The sequence below is a fragment of the Leguminivora glycinivorella genome, chromosome 8 (genome assembly GCF_023078275.1).
Source record: "Leguminivora glycinivorella isolate SPB_JAAS2020 chromosome 8, LegGlyc_1.1, whole genome shotgun sequence".
Taxonomy (NCBI): domain Eukaryota; kingdom Metazoa; phylum Arthropoda; class Insecta; order Lepidoptera; family Tortricidae; genus Leguminivora; species Leguminivora glycinivorella.
Genome location: NC_062978.1, coordinates 8,953,662 through 8,972,968, shown reverse-complemented (window position 1 = coordinate 8,972,968; position 19,307 = coordinate 8,953,662). Strand labels below are relative to the sequence as shown.

General features: G+C 41.9%; 3 protein-coding genes across 3 annotated transcripts in view; 1 reads left to right on the top strand and 2 right to left on the bottom strand.

Moving 5' to 3' along the window:
* Positions 1–9,833, top strand: part of LOC125229240 (neurogenic protein mastermind-like) — a 64,214-nt gene extending 54,381 nt beyond the window's left edge. The window contains exons 5-9 of the mRNA XM_048134048.1: positions 4,786–4,932; positions 5,995–6,291; positions 7,490–7,625; positions 8,023–8,095; positions 8,223–9,833. Of these exons, the coding sequence (XP_047990005.1) occupies positions 4,786–4,932; positions 5,995–6,291; positions 7,490–7,625; positions 8,023–8,095; positions 8,223–8,534 (965 nt within the window). The 3' untranslated portion in view covers positions 8,535–9,833. The remainder of the gene's footprint in view (positions 1–4,785; positions 4,933–5,994; positions 6,292–7,489; positions 7,626–8,022; positions 8,096–8,222) is intronic.
* On the bottom strand, positions 9,627–16,844 carry LOC125229242 (CD151 antigen). Its single transcript, XM_048134050.1, has 5 exons — positions 16,483–16,844; positions 15,147–15,365; positions 14,446–14,628; positions 13,681–13,878; positions 9,627–10,618 (listed from the first exon to the last, which is right to left on the bottom strand). The coding sequence occupies exons 1-5, from the start codon at positions 16,543–16,545 to the stop codon at positions 10,295–10,297; spliced, it is 987 nt and encodes a 328-aa protein (XP_047990007.1). The 5' UTR covers positions 16,546–16,844; the 3' UTR covers positions 9,627–10,294.
* A 91-nt stretch (positions 16,845–16,935) lies between these two features.
* On the bottom strand, positions 16,936–19,249 carry LOC125229241 (elongator complex protein 4). The gene is made up of 7 exons (XM_048134049.1): positions 18,980–19,249; positions 18,871–18,906; positions 18,671–18,786; positions 18,233–18,476; positions 17,877–18,148; positions 17,510–17,744; positions 16,936–17,083 (listed from the first exon to the last, which is right to left on the bottom strand). Exons 1-7 carry the CDS (start codon positions 19,089–19,091, stop codon positions 16,989–16,991), a joined length of 1,110 nt encoding a protein of 369 aa, XP_047990006.1. The 5' UTR covers positions 19,092–19,249; the 3' UTR covers positions 16,936–16,988.
* Positions 19,250–19,307: the final 58 nt, after the last annotated feature.

Below are 19,307 nucleotides of genomic sequence, written 5' to 3'. Positions count from 1 at the left end.
AGCTTCAGCAGGATCGCGGCGTTGTCACGGCAGATGAGCTCGCTGCATCACCATCGAGGCGCCAGCATAAGCGTGGCGGCCAGCGATACTGGTGGACAGCTACAGCAGGTCAGCAGGATCGCGGCGTTGTCACGGCAGACGAACGCTCTGTATCACCATCGAGGCGCCAGCAAAAGCGTGGCGGCCAGCGATATTGGTGGACAGCTTCAGCAGGCTCGCGGCGTTGTCAAGGCAGACGCACGCTCTGCATCACCATCGAGGCGCCAGCATAAGCGTGGCGGCCAGCGATACTGGTGGACAGCTTCAGCAGGATCGCGGTGTTGTCACGGCAGACGAACGCTCTGCATCGTCACCATCGAGGCGCCAGCATAAGCGTGGCGGCCAGCGATACTGGTGGACAGCTTCAGCAGGATCGCGGCGTTGTCACGGCAGACGAACGCTCTGCATCGTCACCATCGAGGCGCCAGCATAAGCGTGGCGGCCAGCGATACTGGTGGACAGCTTCAGCAGGATCGCGGCGTTGTCACGGCAGACGAACGCTCTGCATCACCATCGAGGCGCCAGCATAAGCGTGGCGGCCATCGATACTGGTGGACAGCTTCAGCAGGCTCGCGGCGTTGTGGCGGGGGCAGAAGGTGGCCGCGCTGGTAGCCTGCGTATTGACGACTGATCACTAACGGCACGGCGCTCGCGTCGGGGCAGCAGCAGACATACTTACAGCGTCGCACGCGACGCCTATGCGGCGGCCACAACGTTGTTCGGCGGCACCGCAGAGATGGCCACCGTTAACGAGGAGGCAACTTCTACGTAACCTTGGCGGCGCCGACGCGCGGACAACACTGCCGCGGTCAGCGGCGCTATCGCAGCGCTACAGTAAGTTTCGGCGTCGACACGTGGCTTGGGGCCTCCGCACCGAATCGGAATTCTTTCTAAAATAATATGAATCCGCTCACCCATTCGTCGGAGAAATTCAAACCTCCTTGGAGCGCGGTATTCCTCCACCGCGCCCGCCGCCGCCGCCGCCGCAGCCCGCAGGTCGCGCAGCCCGCGGTCGCGAAGCACGTGGTCCCCGGAGCACGTGGTCCCCGGCGGAGCAACTTACCTACGTTACCGCTTATATTCTCGCGCGAAACTTTTAATACGCGGATAACACTTCCTACTTTAGTCTCGGAAATGCGAATAGTTTAAAAAGAAAACTGATTAACGGTAACGATTTTTGCAGCATGGAACTTTCTTACAAAAAAGTGGGTAGAATCATAAAGCACCGCTCGTTCATTTCTATAGTGAGAACCCCGAAAGACGAATAATGATCGCTAGCGAGGCATAATATATCTCATTATTCAAGACGAACGAGCGCAAATTAAAAGGGAAGAAAGAATTGACGGATGAAATTGAAAAATTTCATAATTCCGAAACGTTATAAGCCACTTTTTAAATAAAAACACGAATAACTCTGGTTTGACCAGAAATAACAAGGAAATAGAAACTAAAAGATTAATTTCGAGACACCATGCTGTAAAAATGTTCGAACGGAATACGCGACAACCGGTCACTTCGGCGTTCGACGAAACAATGTGGGTGGCTGGTGGCGAGTCGGGGCGCGGGGGGCCTTGTGTTGCAGGTGGGGGAAAACGGGACTACCAACATCGCGGCGGTGAGACGCCGGAGCGACTTACAACGAACGATGGCGCCATCTATCGGTCCGATGCGACGTCTGCGACGTACTCTCTATAAAGACCTCGGATATACAAACGGCACAAATAATAAAAGTAATATTCATTTCAATGAAATGCTAAACTGATGACTCAATTCCGGACCGAGGAATGGAATGTATTACGCTTACACACCTACCAAGAAATAGTTAAGTCGCGAAGGAACTCATCTAACTACTTTGTAACCGTCTCATCTTTCTTGTTAAAAACAAAAATATGCAAAAACTCAAACGTGTGGTCGGTTTAATTTTTAACACACACTTTGGCAGTGTGGATAATGCTCGATGCGTCGCGGGTGTTCGAGTACGGACCTTACAGATGAGAAGTTAAGAGCGAACGTTAAATATTACCAGTGTGTACAATTATCCGTTTCATAAATAATCCACTGTAACCGAGGACTCCAGATCTTTAACAATGACGTGCTAAAATGATATTATTATAGTGGTTCACACGCGACTGCCGCAAGCTTAGCAATGGTTGTAACAGGGCAGGCCCCGTAGCCGAATGGCATTTCTGCTACCCCAAACGCCGCAGAAATGCAATCTATCTCTATCGCTCTTGCGTATTGGCGCGACAGAGCCAGACATGCATTTGTGCGGCGTTTGGCGTCGCAGAACTGCTACGGGGCCAGGAGTCGTTTAGCGCAACTTATACGTAGTAGAGTGCAGAGTGTGCGCCCGAGGTTGACGATCGGCGAGAATGCGCCAACCGCCGCGCCGCATCGCACCCGCGAGCGGTGACATAGATTGACGCATCTGCTGCATTCGATAAGTGCACTTCAGATTGAGAACGAACGAATCGTAGCTTTAGTTTATGATTCATGGGAATTATTTTTATTTAACTGCTTATTTTTTGTCAGTTACTTTATATTTTTGACTTTAAGGAAAAATATACTATATGTATAGGAGTATCATGCGCTATTACTCGTATAGGCTAGTTTTCTATACTTAAAATAAAATATTTTATGCAGTGCTCGAAATAAAGCACCACAAAATTAGAAGAATAACATGGACAGTAGTTATGTTTAAACATAATTTATATTTAATAAGTCAAAGAGAAAGACAAAGTAAATTAATTGACCGTGACGTCACTCCTCAGTATTTCATAGTAATTCCATATTAGCAAATCCTTTTGACGAAAACGATTTGCTAATAGGGAATTATGTACTATTCCTGACAATCCTGACGGTTTCGCTACAAGGACGTGCCGCTTAATTAATTAGGTCTATATTAATCTAGTTAGTTAGACTCTAACTTGTCAAGGCACGCGCATCGTGCGTCACCTCGCGATCGCGCTCGGAATGATGGAATGAACAATATTTCGAATGAGGTGTTTACAAAAACGTCGAACCGTAACAAACAAATACGCTAGCTAGTAAACATCAATGAGATGCCCTGGGGTACGATAATTCATGTAAAGCGGGCCAAATCCTAACAATCAAAACCTTAACTTAAGTACTTTTACTAAATGTTCCATACATATTATGACTCATGTATGTTTCAATCACCATCCGATGGTGACGGTCATAGTAGGAAACTTACCCATTTCTGGTTATTGTCACTAGTCAACAACTCACCACAGAGATAGGTATGGTCTTCTAATAAAACATGTCAACTATGGGGAAAAACCTTAAATTTTAATTTACTTTAGCCTTTGTACCTATTACATACATAGGTACTCGTATTACTCATTGTAGTTTTATGTAGAATTGCGAAAGAACAATGATGTGTTTCAACTGAAATCGAATTTAAAGTATATTGGTTACTAATTGCGAATTATATTTAATTGTAGAATTACTTATTAATAAAACAGTAACTTTTAATCAACACTTCCCTGGGTAAACGCATAATCTCTTTACTCTATTAAGTGTATGTCGAAGCCGTGCTTTCATTTCGTGTGACCTAAATTAAACCTAGAACTCCGGAATACTCGCGATATAGAGAGGATATACTACACGGATGGTATGTACATGGAATTACCCCGGGGAAATGCATGGAATTCTGCCTAAGTTTTCCTTGTTGCTTTGTTTGGATAGTTTCAGCAAGATAATGATGACTTAACATATAAAACGACGTCACCATTGTGACTAATTACGCTCACATGCTGTAAAAAGCTTGTTATAGGTTATTTTATTGCCTCAGTTTCTATAATTTTCTGCCGGACTGTTCAAAAATATTTTAAATTATATGTGACGTTCCATAGGTACCTTAAGACGTAGCATTTTTTCCCGTGGCAAGTTACATTTTACATATCTATTATAAAGTACTCGTTAACTTCGGCTTCACTTGCCACAAGATCTCATTTTACCTATTGGGCAAGCCCGTGTTGTGTTAATCTCATTAATGTTGCCTATTAAGGGTCATAAAATGGTAACTTGCAATTGCTACGCTGACCTGTGGAGGCACGACAGACTTAGCCAACTCAAATTGGACCTGCATTTACCTCTGTACCTGCACGATAGGATATGGTGCTCAGTTCATTAAATTTTAATATAAAACTAATATTGGTAACCTGTCCTGCAGGTGCGACGCTTGTCCCAAATACAGTCGAGTTCATAAATATGTGTACATTTCTTTACCGTAACTAGTGGCAATAAGGTGAAAAAATGTACATATATTTACCTATATGAATTTGACTGTACAAGTAATCTTATGGCATGTCGAACATTAATGCATTTCGGCGGCCGTCGGTACTAAATTACTAATTTGACTCCATGATAATTAACATAGAAAAACGTACAAAATGAGGGCAGTTCCAGTCGTGCACTTAGTGAATCTGTGCCGATCGTGTTCTATGCTGGACGCTGTCACTGGCTAAGTGTAAGTCCTGAGTGGACGCTCAGAGCGGAGTGTGCAGCGGGACGGGCGAGCGTGCGTCCAACGTATGCAGCGTCGATTTAGGACACTCGTATGAGCTTCAATTGTTTGACTTGCACGCCGCTCGCCCCGCCCCGCTGTATGCCTAACATGCCTAACATGAAATGATATGACAATCCTATTTTTCAAGCTAGTCCAGTGGTGTTGGACTCAATTTCTGTGTGGTCAGATCTGAAGTGTGACATTGTTGATTACAGGCGGCGGGAACGATTCGTACTCGATGTCGCAGTCGCAGAGCATGAACTTCTCGCATGCGATGCGGCCGCGGCCCGCGCACCCCGCGCACGCCGCGCACGCCGCGCAGGCCGCCGCGCAGCCGCAGCAGGGGCCGCAGGCGCCTATGGGTCTGTACACTATTTTATACTACATACATCTAATATTTTTAAACGAGCAATTCTTGTATATTTGACAGTGACCCTGCCTGCTAAACTGCGGTCCTGGGTTCGAATCCCGGTAAGGGCATTTATTTGTGTGATGAGCACAGATATTTGTTCCTGAGTCATGGATGTTTTCTATGTAGGTATATAAGTATGTATTTATCTATTTAAGTATGTATATCGTCGCTTAGCACCCATAGTACAAGATTTGCTTAGTTTGGGGCTAAGTCGATCTGTGTAAGGTGTCCCCAATATATATATATAAAAAATTAGGGCCGGTTGCATGAAACTGTCTGTCACCGTTAAAGCGTTCGTTAAATTTTATTTTATGGGAAGTTCCATAGTCGTCTGCTGCGTGACGATAATGTGTCTGTCAAATGTGGTTGATGCAACTGGTCCTTATTCATATATAACGGCTATGTAGGAAACAGCTCTGACGATTTCGCTGAAGTTTGTTATAAAATCGATCTAGCTTAGTGTTAGGTCCCGGGAAACGCGAATTTTCGAGTTTTCACGTGTTTTTCTTTCGCATTATTAAATGCAAAATACGGTAGGTATATTATTGTGTGTGTCTTTTTAATTTTTGCTCTAACGATTTCGCTGAAATTTGTTATGTGAGGGTTTTCGGGGGTGAAAAATCGATCTAGCTTAGCCTTAGATCCCGGAAAACGCGAATTTTCGAGTTTTCATGCGTTTTTTGTTTCAAAATATGGTCGTTAATTTCGTCGACAGCGCATCGGCTGGGTGTAGCTCAGTCGTAAGAGGTCGGTCTAGTAATGTTCGCAAGCACATCGCAGGTGTTAGGGTTTCGAATCCCGGCCAGATATGAAGTTTTTTTTGTATTTATAAAGAGTTTTTTTTTTCATCTAAAGACGTGATATAATAAAATAGAACCGAGCGAAGCTCAGTCGCCCAGATATGTCGTCTAATACACGATAATTATAATAAAATAGAATTCCGAGCGAATCTCCGGACATCATTGACGATGTTATAACGACAAATCTTTATTATCAATCGGTCCATTCGCAGGGGTCGCCGCGGCGGGCATCTCCCGCGAGCAGCAAGCGAAGATGTTGCAGCAACAGCAGCAGCACATGCTGCGCGCGCAGCAGCAACAGCAGCAGCAGCAGCAGCAGATGCGGCCGCCGCCGCCCGAGTACAAGGCGCGCTTCGTGGGCGGGGGCGCGCCCGGGCCGGGGACGGGTGGCCCGCGCCGCGCCGCGCCGGCGCGCACGTACGCGCCGCAGCTGCCGCGCCAGTACTCGCCCGAGTGGCGCCACGCCATGCTGCAGCAGCAGGCGCGGCAGCAGCTCCATCACCATCAAGGTCGGTTCCGTTTCAACTATCTATGCTTATTGTCGATATTTGTAACCTTCTCAAATAAACGATATTGCATTGAAAAATGCCGTAATCACGAAATTCTATTGTATGTTTATACAAATAGCCTGTTAGAGGACTGCTGTAGTGCTTGAGGATGGTACAGTTTTAGGTGTTATTATAAATGACGGATTTTTCACGCGAAATCTATAAGTGCTAAACCAAAGTAGAACGTTCAAAAAGTTTTGTCAGAAATCGAGAAAAACCGCATTTTCGTATAGTGAGTTTTGAAAAATAACTTCAATACGTTACTCGTTACATTTATTGTATGGAAAAACTGAACATTGGACCCGAACTATCTACTAAAACCAAAAATTACGTACATTTGTCACGATATTTACGCTATCGAAACGCACTCGAGTTCTAAAACGTCCCAAACTCATATTAAAGGCTCTATCAACTAACGGTCGCCAAACGCCAATAGCACCAGTAAGTAATTATATTAATTATTGCTTACGCTGGAACGATATCTAAAACTAAATGAGTTAGCGCGCTCTTGACCGCTTATCGTTTTCCTCATTGCTTACATTACAATTTATATTATTAGATAAATCGATAATGCTGTAATTCTCCTCAGATTTGAATACGTCAAGAAATTACGTAGTAGCATTTAATTTATATTTATCTTTTGCAATGTTTCTATTTTAGAACGACATTTCATGCGTACTGGAATTTATATACATAAGATACAGCGGGGCAGTTGCCCCCCAGTCGAAATTGTCCCGCTATACCGTACATACTTTACTGTAAAAAAATTAAATATGCATAACGAGGCGATTTATCGCTTTAACTTTGTGTTGTACTACTTATGTACACTTGTACAGGATGATTCACGAAAGCTGGCGCGAATGGAATGAATGAAACTTTTATTGTGTGAGTGACACCTGCACTGCATCGGTATATAGTCGTAACTGTCAAAAGCCAGTATTTTATTGGTTGATCTGTCACACACGTAGATATTTCCATTCACCATTCGTTCCATTCGTGAACTGACGAGCACCGATAGCATGGTCGCGCGATAAACGATAAAACATCCGTCCCTATGGCACTTGCAAATAGTGCGTAATGGACGGCCTGCTGTTATATCATTTATCGCGCGAGCATGCGTGCCTGCCTGTAGTGATGTTATTGTTGTTGTGATGTTCAGGCGGAGGATTCGGCATGGGCGGCATGGGCGGGCTGGGCGGCGCGGGCGCGGGCGCGGGCAGCGCGGCGCAGCAGCAGATGCAGCTGCAGCACTCGCGCATGCAGCAGCAACTACTGCAGCAACAGCAGCAGCAGAGGTATGCATACGCATCGCGTACGTTTTAGGAGTATCAAAAAACTATTACCAAGATTTTTTTTTTACTTGGTAACTCGGATCATAGGAAGACTACTACTGGACGGATAATTCGACTACCTGTACCCTCTATCGATATTGAAATTAAGCAATATTACCTTTCGTGCGAGTGCGCTAATGCCAATGCCGAAATAAGTCGAGGGCGAATAAAAGACAAGGAAAGTGTAAATGTTGTTGGGGCAGACTATATCAATGTAGAAAGAGGAATTAGCATTCACTAGTCTGCAAACAATTATCAGAATGCTATCCGAAAGAGGAAATTCGTATGTTTAGAACATAAAGTTTTATTCGGAAATGTCTTATTTTTTTTTCAATCATTTGACGAAGTGTTTTAATTACAGAGCGTCGAATCAGCAGGCTCCGATGTCACATCTCATCATGCAGCAAAATCAGATGATGAACGTGCAAGGACAGGTAAGATTTATTCACGTTAAAAATATTATGTCGTTATCAATACATACTGAAGTATAAATACTATCGAATGAATCGGAACAGTCGACGTCACCATGAAACAGACAGTAAAGTGTTACGTTAATTTCAGATGTCGAATATTCATATGAACCAGAGCCAGAGCATGTCGATGCAGGGCGGCGGCATGGGCGGCATGGCGCACGGTGCGCACGGCTCGCACGGGCACGGCGCGCACGCGCACGGCGCGCACGGCGGCATGCTGGCGGGCGCGCTGCAGCAGTTCCCGGCGCTGCACGGCGCGGGCGCGTTCTCGGCCGCCGCCGCCGCCGCCGACTTCAACCTCGACTTCCTCGACAACATGCCGTCCAGCGACGCCGGCAACCTCACCGCGCAGGAGCTGCTCAACTCGCTCGACAACTCGCTCTTCAACGACATCCTCTAAGGTCTGCGAGCCGACCCCTTCCGCTAGTTAAACGAGTTCGATGAACCTAGTGTATTGTGCCAAGAAAAGAATGTAGACGAGCCGAAGGCGAAAGAAAATATGGCTATAGTAGAATTTGGAGCGTAGCGAAAGATTCTTAAAACGCGGCGTGGGAATGGAGAGATAACGTAGAATTGAAATTTTATATCGGAGTGACGCAAAAGAAATTTTAGAATCTTATCCCCGCCGGCGTGGCACGAACGATGATGACCAAAGTTTTTAAACAAGAATTTTAATACGATTTCCAGCGGCCGAAGTAATATTTAGAATGTTCTTTTGCCGCGTAAAACGGTGTGTTCCAAGATTCTCCCGTACTTTTATATGAACTTTCGGCGTTGTTTTAGACTATTTATATTCAAAGATATCGATTTCATAGTATTTTATAGTTTTTACGGTTGTTAATACTTCTTTTGTAAATATTTTATCGTACTTCCAGGATGTAGTAAATATTCCGATCCGCGTTAAGCGCGCCCGGTTCCCGCCGGGCGACACTTCCAGTTGTCTTGTAAAATAATAGGTCCCCTCCTACACTCGGAGTAGGTAAAGTGAAATTGATAGGTATTATATTTATTTGGAATGTGTTGTAGATACGAGAAGAGCACAAAAGACATTATATCAGTTGTAGAATGAGTTTACTTCCTTAGTGATTGTGTAGTCGCCGAGCCCGCAGTCCGCCTGGGGAGACACCCCACCTACTTTATATCATAGTGCAAATGTAAATTTATGTAATTACGGCTAAAGTAAGATCATTCCTGTACCTAAGATAATTATTTAGTAGATTATACTGTGATGACGGTCTCAATGGTCAATAGGTAACATTATAGTATCAATTATTATAGATAGATAGCTACTGTTGATTTAAGTATTGTCAGGTCTAGAATCGTTATTGTTAAGGATCTCATGTATTATTTAGGATGGTTTTGTGGAAATCTGGAATTTACAAAATGTTGGTTTTTATAATAATTTAAAGAACTCATGACATTCTTATTATTCCATATATTTTTATTTATATAATTTTGTCACTCGTGAAACTATCATAATATTTTAATGTTATGAGACATCAAAGTATCGATATAAGTTAAATAGATAAGAATCGACTCCGCTCTCATAGGGAGTGGGTCGCCTGCTCTCTGCTCGACAAACGACTACAGCTATAGAACCAATTGTGAATGATAACAACATTCCAGAGCCATTGTTAACAATGTTTTAAATTTAGGACCAATTTTTGAATGTTCTTTTGAAAATAATATTGCATATTGATACAAGATTTTTATTTTTCTCCGAGAACTATATACCTATAACCTACTTATTACGCTTAATGCTTTTATAAAAATTATAACTTAAAGTGTCAACCTTTATGAATTATGCTGAGCACGGAGAAAATGCTTTAAGAATGGAGTCCATATCACTATATTAGTTTGTTTGTCAAAAATATCTTCCAAATGTAACAATACAAATACAATCTATGGCACTTTGTGTTTGTCGGTATTAATATTAAATACAAAATGGCTTAAAACTATTTCAAAATTACGACGATAAAAACAGTCTTCTATTAAAAAATCAAACTTTAAAGCGTATATCGCTTTTCTAGTAAACTAAAATAAAACAAGTATGTACTTGGGCACGAGTTACCACATAATTGAATCTGCTTCGTGCTTGTACAGATAATCTGAGAACTTCTCTAGTTTCCTCTCTAAAGCATTTATCTCCGCGGCTAATTCTCATACCATCTCATTAGGCTTGCTGTGGAAAATCCTCGGGTTCCGTACGCGGGGGCTGTAGAAGTTATTAGGCTGGATGTACTTCGCCATTATAGGCTCGTCGCGCATCGAACCCATCTTCGTATCGTAAATATTCTCGTTAGTCTTATTGTCTATGGACTTCATGATGAATGCGTGCATCTCCTGCCGGTGCTTGCGCAGGCGGATGCAGGAGAATATGGTGACGAGCAGGATGGCCAGCTTGAGGAGAGCTACGACGAACAGGCTCAGCATGAATATGATGAACTGCTGCTGATACCAATCTTCTATTTTGCCGAGACATCCCTGCAATTAAAAGTGCTGCCATGTAAAGACGATAGTGGGGAGTGGAGTAGTGGTGGACTATAGCTCGTCGCATTGTATAAGGGGTGAGTGATCCTATCTGGAACTTATTGCTTCCTGTCACCCAAAAATCAATAATTATATCAGGGTGTCCACTACTAAACCCAAAAAAAATTCCCTGACTTTTCCCTGACTTTCCATGACCATTTAAGAAAATTTCCCTGACCAAATGTTCATTTTATGATGACATTTTTACCACTTTTGCTCAGGGTTGTGAAACGGTTTTTTTCTGTCTTGAAAAAAAGAACCTGAAAAAAGCAGTTTTTTTTAGAAAAACGGAACCCTTATAGGATCACTCGTGCGCCTGTCTGTCCGTCTGTCACAGCTAATTTTTTTCTGGAATATGTTTGTACACGTACGTAAAGTACGAAATTTTAACATTTTCAAGGCAATTCATACTTATATACCTACGGTTTTTTTTACCTTTATGTTAACTATTAAACTTTAATTTCTCATACCAGCGAGTTTGAGTTTTGGTACCCTTGGATATAGTGCGGCAGAAAAAAATATCGCGAGCGCAGCGAGCGCGAAAAATGTTCCACTTTTATACGTCCCTGGGGCTGATAGTAGTTATCACATACAGTGAGCTGCAAAATTGCATGGAGAAAGTATAAATGAACTCATTGACAAATTCGTCATGCATTTTTGCAGCTGATAGCACATAACATAGCAAACAAAATGGAGTACCAGAGCGAGCAGGAGAGCAAGAAAGCAGGCTTTTGAAATGAAAACGAGATATCGAGTGTAGTGAGCGCGAAGTATTGACCAAGAACAAAAATATGAACTATGTAAAAGTAGTAATCGCGAGCGAAGCGAGCGCGAAATTTTTTGTCTGTTGTCAGAGTCGGGATGCTCATTTAGGTGTTTTGCCACGACATGCCTTTAGGTTTCAAAGTGATTCTTATCGTCAGGCTCATTATCCTCCTATGCTCCTTTGACTCATACAAGATTGCGCCTTTATGTGACGTTTTGCACCATTGGCTTTATAGTAGGGGGAAATTAGCTAAAATTACCGCATAATTAATGGAAGGTTTTTTTTAATTGAAATATGTACGTTATAGACCGAAGTTATTTTTCATCAACCCTCCCCACTCCTCCCTCCTCTGCGTCACCCCTCTACCCTCCCTTAAAGTGCCGAAAATGCGGTTTTTCTCGATTTCTGACAAAACTGTTGAAGATACAGAAAAAGCGCGTATGAACGAAGTAATCCTTAATAAATTTACTACAAATCATTCATTAACACTTTGGTTCTAGCACTTATAGTTGACGCGTGATCCGTCACGAAAGTTGGTCCTTTGCTGCAATTTTCTTTAGTGAATGTTAAGTTTTCGCCCAAAATGCATACGAAATCGTCGAAATTTGTTTGATATAACTAAAATATTGTAACTCATGACTAAAATAAAATTAAGGGGGAAAAATCACTACCATGGGTGGAATTTCCAATATGTCTTGGACTTCCAGTAACTATTTAAGACGTAATATTTTCACGGTAGTAGTCACTAGGAGTACCATTGATCTATATAGTATATCTATGACTGGGGATGAGCTTTTGGTAGCTGTTGGTAGAGCCCTGGAGTATCAATCCAGGAGCCGTGAGTTCAAGTCCCACCCATGGTAGTGATTTTTCCCCCTGAAATTCATTTTCAGTTTATAATATTTTAGTAATATCAAACAGATTTCGTAAGCAATTTGGGAGAAAACTTAACATTAACTAAAGAAAATTGCATCAAAGGACCAACTTTCGTGATGGATCACGCGAAACCTATAAGTGCTAGAACCAAAGTGTTAATGAACGATTTGTAGTAAATTTATCAAGGATTACTTTTTTCCTACACGTTTTTTCTGTATCTACAACGGTTTTGTCAGAAATCGCGAAAAACCGCATTTTCGGCTATTTAAGGGGGGGAAGAGGGGTGACGCAGAGGGGGGAGGGATGGGGAGGGTTGATGAAAAATAACTTCGGCCTGTAATGTACATATCCCAATTAAAAAAAATCTTCCATTAATTATGCCAACATTTTCATACATAACTTTCCAGAAGCAACGGACTATTATGAGGAACTCCGCTTTGGAACGTCGGATAGATACTTAGAATTCTGACAGCGACGTAACTTTGTCGTTTTCACGTCGCCCTTTATGAATGTTGCACAAATATATATAGATAAATTAAGCTAGAGCATGAAGATATCCCTTATTAGTAATCACTGGCATGGAGGCCAGGCACTATACTTGTCATAAAAGTCTAAAGAGACAATTCTAAGTTGCCTTAAAATCACAATCACAATCGGGATCCATCTTTGCTGTCATGGATGTGGCCAAACCCAAGAAATAGTATACATTTTTCAATACTTTTTTTTTTTTTTTCTTGGTGCCAAATTTTTCCCTTACCTCCAAATCATTTCCCTGACTTTCCCTGACTTTCCATGACCACTATGAGCTTCCCTGACTTTTCCCTGACTTTCCCTGACTTTCCAGAAAGTGGACACCCTGTTATATAGTCGAGTAAACCTACAGAATTCACGTACTCGTGAGAACTTAGCCTTAATGCGTTTTTCTGAATGTGGTAGTGTAACATGGTTGCACTCTTCCGAAGAGCGTTTATCCGATTCGATATCGGATGTAGGAAGGATGTCGAAATGGCACCTTTATATGGGACATGGGTCCTACTGGACTCCTACATCGAAACGATATCGGATAATGTAAAAACGTTCTAAGGTGTGACCTGACGTCGCAAGTCGTTGGGTTGAATAGGGACACGCTACTATGTGCTACGGTAGGTCCGCTGATGGCAATCATGCACTGTCGCACTAACACTACCTCCATAAAGTACAGTACAGTAGGTTTTCATGTAACACCACGTGTCTGAACTCTGGGTTAGGCGTGACCTGGCATCGTGAGGCGTTGCGGGGCGTAGGGTTGAGGTAGGACGCAGGCGGTGCTTGCACGCAGCTGCTCTGTGAGCAACGAGTATTGCCACCAATACTACATTATACAGAATTCACTTACCACCACGTGTCTGAACTCTGGGTTAGGCGTGACCTCCTGGCATCGCGAGGCGTTACGCGGCGTAGGGTTGAGGTAGGAAGCGGGCGGTGCTTGCACGCAGCAGCTCGGCGGCACCGCCATGCCTCGCGGCCCGAGCCGCCGCAGCTGCCACACCGACAGGTCGTAGTTATGCGCGTCCGTCATGCCGCAACACTGCAGCTGGGGATACAAACTTGAGTATTAAACATTTGAGATATTTATAAATAACCAATACGGGCAGGCACGCATAGTTGCGTAATAAAGAATAAAACGTCAGGGCGTCCTTTTCGCACTATTTTTAGTGCGATAGGGACGCACCGATGTGACAAAGTTTATCTAGCTACAGGCGCTGCAAAGTTGACATATGTAGCATCCTCAGCAGATAGATAGAACGAAGACTAAGGCCTGATTTAGACGGCGCGCGAACTCGCATGCGATTTTAGTTACATTGCGAGCTGTATTTTGCGCAGCCAGTTAATAAAACTCGTATGCGAGTTCTCGTATCGTACCGTCTAAATGGGCCCTAATGATAGAGGAACTTAACGGCCCGGCCATGACATTGTGATCGACGGCGGCGAGTTGGGAGCGACCTAACGACTGATCTAACTCTGTCCAAGCAATGATTGCCGCCATCACTCGTCGAGCAACGTCATGCCTGAGTCGTAAATCTGTGGTACAGCTACCATTGGTCTCCTACCTAGTAACTTTATGACTTATTTCTAAATAGCACTATAAAGAAAGACTTACCTCTGTCTGAGCGAGATCTAGTGCCGCAGTGAAGTGCTCGTAGTCGGGCACGGCGTAGTAGGTCTGCAGCGCGCCGACGGCGCCGCCGCGCGCGCTTTGCAGCCCGGCGCAGCGCGGCCACGCGGCCGCCGCCACGCCGCCCAGGCACGAGCATACTAACAGTGCTAGCACCATCAGAAAATACTGCAAAAGGAAATTACGTTTTCTATTGGCGTTAAAATAAACTGACTATTAAAACCTATTTTTCTTAAACGTTAGATACTTTTATGAAGAAAGTATAACTTTTTTTTTATTAGCGTGTAATGTATTTACACGCAATGTCAGTGTTACGCAATACAGGGTGAAATTTTAACCACCAGGAATACTTTGCGCATCATAAGGCCTCGTACATCTTGACAGATGATTTAAACAGCGTCTGAATGTGAGAGACAACTCCTCTCGTGACTATAAAGACCTATCCGGGAGCGGCATGAACGTGCGCATTAACTTTACAATTAACATTAGTTGAAATATGTACAGATTAACATTAGTTGGCCCAAAATTCCCAATCCAAATGCTAGCTAGGATTGTACAAAAAAAATTGTTACATAAAAAATAATGTCACTATCCAAAGTAAGATTTGTTGGTTGCATAAACAAAAACACCTGTAAGCGCCTACCCATATGGATCATAGATGCCAATACATCAATAAAGTCACTTACAAAGGTGAGTATGACATAGGAAGGCATGTAGGTGGCCCAGCAGCCGAGCGCCGCGGCGGCGCACACGACCAGGCCGGCGGCCAGCAGCGCCAGCGCCGCGTAGTGCAGCGGCGCCTCCTCCAGCGGCCCGTCCGGCGCCGCCAGCAGCCGCGACAGCAGCACGCGCCGCGAGTCCACCAGCACCAGGAACCCGCATACTACTTCCACGAACCCGCACGCCTGGATATTCAATTATACCAACGTAACTCGATAATGTCTAACCTTAATTAAGTAAGTATTACTAATTAGCTATAAGATAACTTGTACAACATAATTTGTAATTTACCTACTATTAAGTAGTTGTAAGGTTGCTGCGCCCTTGCAGGGTCATATTACTCCCACATGTTAAATATATGTTTGTAATATGTTTGCAATAAATGCTATGTAGGTTATGGGCCGCACACTGTATAGATACGTTTTACAGGGTGTATTTTCTGTTTGGGTCAGTGAGCGCATCTACCATTAAGCATTACATCACTACATTTTATCCCAATAAAAACCAAGATTGGCCTATACAGATTTTTGATTGAAAACACATACCTACAGTAGGATGCGAGAAATAGGTCATCAGTAGTGATGGGTATACATATAATTTTTTCAAACAATTAAGTCTGCCAATAATTTAGTGTACCTACTTACATAAATAAATAGGTGTGCAGTAATCTATCCCAAATCCTTGTACATGATAACAATAGATGCATCATATATTGATACCTATCTATATGCAAAAGGTTTCGTTTTATTTGAACGCAGTTAATGACTTCGAAAATATTTGTTCAGTTGCGTGGTAGTCTAGGTAGGTACGTACGTACTTAATGTAATACATACCTTACTGTTAACATTTTGGCTAGTAAGAATAGCTAGATGATTATCAGATAAATAGGTACTTAGTGCAGTTAGTGACGGACGGTATCACCAATCGCCCATCTCGTAAACAATGAGTGTCGTAATAACGGCCAAACAATCACTGCATTCCATTCCAGCAGAGAATAGATACAATTGTTTATACGCTCGCACAGCACATGGGTAACGGCGAGCGTCATTGTATAGGTAAATTATATCTGCATAACTCTGACCATCACATAGTGGTTTAAGTTAAAAATAAGTACTACTACTAACTATAGGGGAAAAACATTATGTTGGTACCTATATGTACATATGTCTGTTTTTATAATAAAAACAAGAGACTAAGAAGGGGATAAGTAGCTTTTTAATTAGTGATGTAAGGATGTAACGCTTCGCTTAATTAATGAAATGCCTGTTAAGTCACATGAGTAATTTTTTAAATTATACTTACGAAGAATAAGGTGTTGAAGCAACCAAAGAGAACTTTTGCACTCGCCACTTTTCTGCACTTCATTCTAGATTTTATTGGTAAAATGTAGAATCCATTCAAAATATAAGTTTAATAACGACGCGGAAAAAGCGGACGGGCCGGCGAACATGCGAGCAAACAATAACACAGTGAATAGTTTCGCCGGTTTTAGGGAGATACGCTCTGCTGGGCAGGTGGGGTGACTAATAATTAAGGCAGTTTTGTTTAAAGTTAATGCATGAGTTCCTCTCCAATGTGTGAATCTGGTGGCTCAATTCTATTCCAGTTAGTATTACAATGGCAACGCGTATTTCGGTAAACTTATAAAAGATACTCCTTAAAATTAATATTACGATGTGAACTTTATAGTGTATTTATTTAGGTTCAAAATACAAGTTCGTTTTTATACGACCCTTTGTAAATAAATGTAACGAGTATTATTAAAAATATATTTCAAGTAATATAATAATTTTCATAATAATGTGTACTTAAAACTCTATATCTTTTTTCTTGAATCCTCCACATGCGATTTGAGGATTAGCAGTGATGTCGTCCTGTTCTCTTTCACTGGTTTCTTCCAATTCTGTAAAATTAAAAGCATTACTTGCACTTTACTTCATTCCTACAGACTGGCTAATTCAACAATTGTGTTCTTAAAATGTTCATCATCATCATCATCATAAGGCCTCGTACATCTTGACAGATGATTTAAACAGCGTCTGAATGCGACAGACAACTTCTTTCGTGACTATATAGACTATAGACCTATCCGGGAGAGTCGGGAGAGACATGGACGTCCGCATTTTTTACATTTGAATTGAGACCCAATCGCTAAGGAGACAGTATCGCGATTCACACGATTGTGTCTTTTTACACGTTTTACGGCTGTCTTGAAACCAGGTGATATTGTGGGTTTCTTTACCTTTTGCGACAATACTTCTCCACTCATTGCGGTTTGATGCAAGTTCCTCCCACATATTAAAATTTTACACAACTCATATTAACATACCTGGCGGCAAGTGGAGTTTCTCAATGTTAAACTTTTTCCTTCTCAATTTGAATGCCAAGTCCAGGCTTGGAGGCACAAATGGTGTAATTGAATAGACGGTACTCAGCTTCGTCAAGTGGAACAAGCCTTGGTAATCTTTATATACAGGATTAGTCTCTTTGGAGGATCCGGCAAACGATTCAATTCTTACTGCATTATCCACTAAATAGAGCAGCCTTTTTGTTAGAGATTCACTCTGTAAAAGTTTATGTAGATTAATAAAATTATAGCAGCGCTGATTAAATCAACAATATCTTTATATTAAATAACAGGATATATGTATAAGAACTACCTGTTCTAAGGTATTTACTACTAATGATAAACTTACATCAAAAAGATGTGCTGGAATAGTGATAAAGGCAACTGCAGTAGTACCTCGAAGCAACACTCTGAGGCAGTAGACAAACTTAAGGAGATCCTGCCCAAACATATGTGAGTCTTCCTCTTCACAATCCAGACTCATCCACGGTGGTGAGCCTAGAGACTGGATGTTGATCCTTAAAATATTGTTATTCTCCTTGCTTGATACCTTGTATGTGTCTTTAGATAAAACCTCTTTTATACTGGTCAGAAGTTTGAAGTAGATATCATTCTTGAACCCTAAAATAAATTTCAAAAATTGTTTTATTAAAATACCTTTAGCTTTCAACTAAAAAAATTGCAATTATTTTCAGATAAACATACCTTTTACACCAGCACAGCTGTCCTTGACATTCCAATAAGTTATATTATTATTCTTAATAGTTTCAGAATCTAAGTGTCGACTCAGATCAAAGTGATGTCCAAAGTTAGTTTTGTCCCCAAATGATGATTCAACCTCCTTGAGGCCCTCATACCTCCAGGCTATCTTCATTTTGTTGACATCACTTGCTGCTATGTTTATTTCATCCTCCGGAGGAGCTGTACATGGTTGTGGCAATTCCTTTACCTGAAGGGTTTAAGGAATTGACAATAGATATTATTAACACTTTTATTTTAACTCATGACCATACATCATCCTTTATTTATAAAAAGAAACTGCCATTCAACCAAAAATGTATTAATTAATCATTAACAATCACATATGTAGGTATAAAAAAACTAGGAAGGTATCTAAAACTGTATACTCTAATAGGTACTCACAAATTCTCTGGGGTCATCATCTGCAGATGCAATAAACAGGTCATGCTTGCATACAACACCTTCTGATAGGAAATATTTGCTCAAGACTCTGCTATAATTACCAAGCACATCTTCCTCTGTAAGTAAATTAAAGTATATTTTACACACGAAATCAGAAGTCATACAATGTATGTCTAATGTAATAATACATTTATACATACCTACAACAAAAACTGCTCCAGTTGGTAAACCACCACCTGAAAATAAAGAAATAATAAACAATAAGACACCATTGTTGTTCCGGATCATTTCTGGTGTTATGAAACATACCTATAACATGGTCCAGAGATGGAATTCCAGATGATACATATGGTAAATTATTTTTTAACTTTGTTCCATTTATACTGGAGCGGGAATCGACTGTTTTGTAAAAGCTTGCCATTGTTGCAAGATTTCGCGAGAAAACTTTTTGTTACGAGTTACTAATATGATAACTTCATTTTGGAGGCATTTATCAGCCGCCAAAACAAACAAAATTAAGTTTACTTTCTTCACGTCTCAAAATTGAGGTTATAAGCAAGTGCACTTCAGCAGCTGAAATGGTACGTCAATGTCACACACGTATTGACAGTAGACAGATGTATTTTTTTGTATTTCT

What these genes read in the sequence shown, in the direction of transcription:
- LOC125229242 (XM_048134050.1), bottom strand. Translation starts at nt 16,545, where the DNA reads ATGAAGTGCAGAAAAGTGGCGAGTGCAAAAGTTCTCTTTGGTTGCTTC. An exon ending in GCTTCAACACCTTATTCTTC is followed by an intron (nt 15,366 to 16,482) that starts GTAAGTATAATT and finishes TTGAATATCCAG; the next exon opens with GCGTGCGGGTTCGTGGAAGT. An exon ending in CAGAGTTCAGACACGTGGTG is followed by an intron (nt 10,619 to 13,680) that starts GTAAGTGAATTC and finishes TTTTAATTGCAG; the next exon opens with GGATGTCTCGGCAAAATAGA.
- LOC125229241 (XM_048134049.1), bottom strand. Translation starts at nt 19,091, where the DNA reads ATGGCAAGCTTTTACAAAACAGTCGATTCCCGCTCCAGTATAAATGGA. An exon ending in ATCTCTGGACCATGTTATAG is followed by an intron (nt 18,907 to 18,979) that starts GTATGTTTCATA and finishes CTTTATTTTCAG; the next exon opens with GTGGTGGTTTACCAACTGGA. An exon ending in CAGCTGTGCTGGTGTAAAAG is followed by an intron (nt 18,149 to 18,232) that starts GTATGTTTATCT and finishes AATTTATTTTAG; the next exon opens with GGTTCAAGAATGATATCTAC.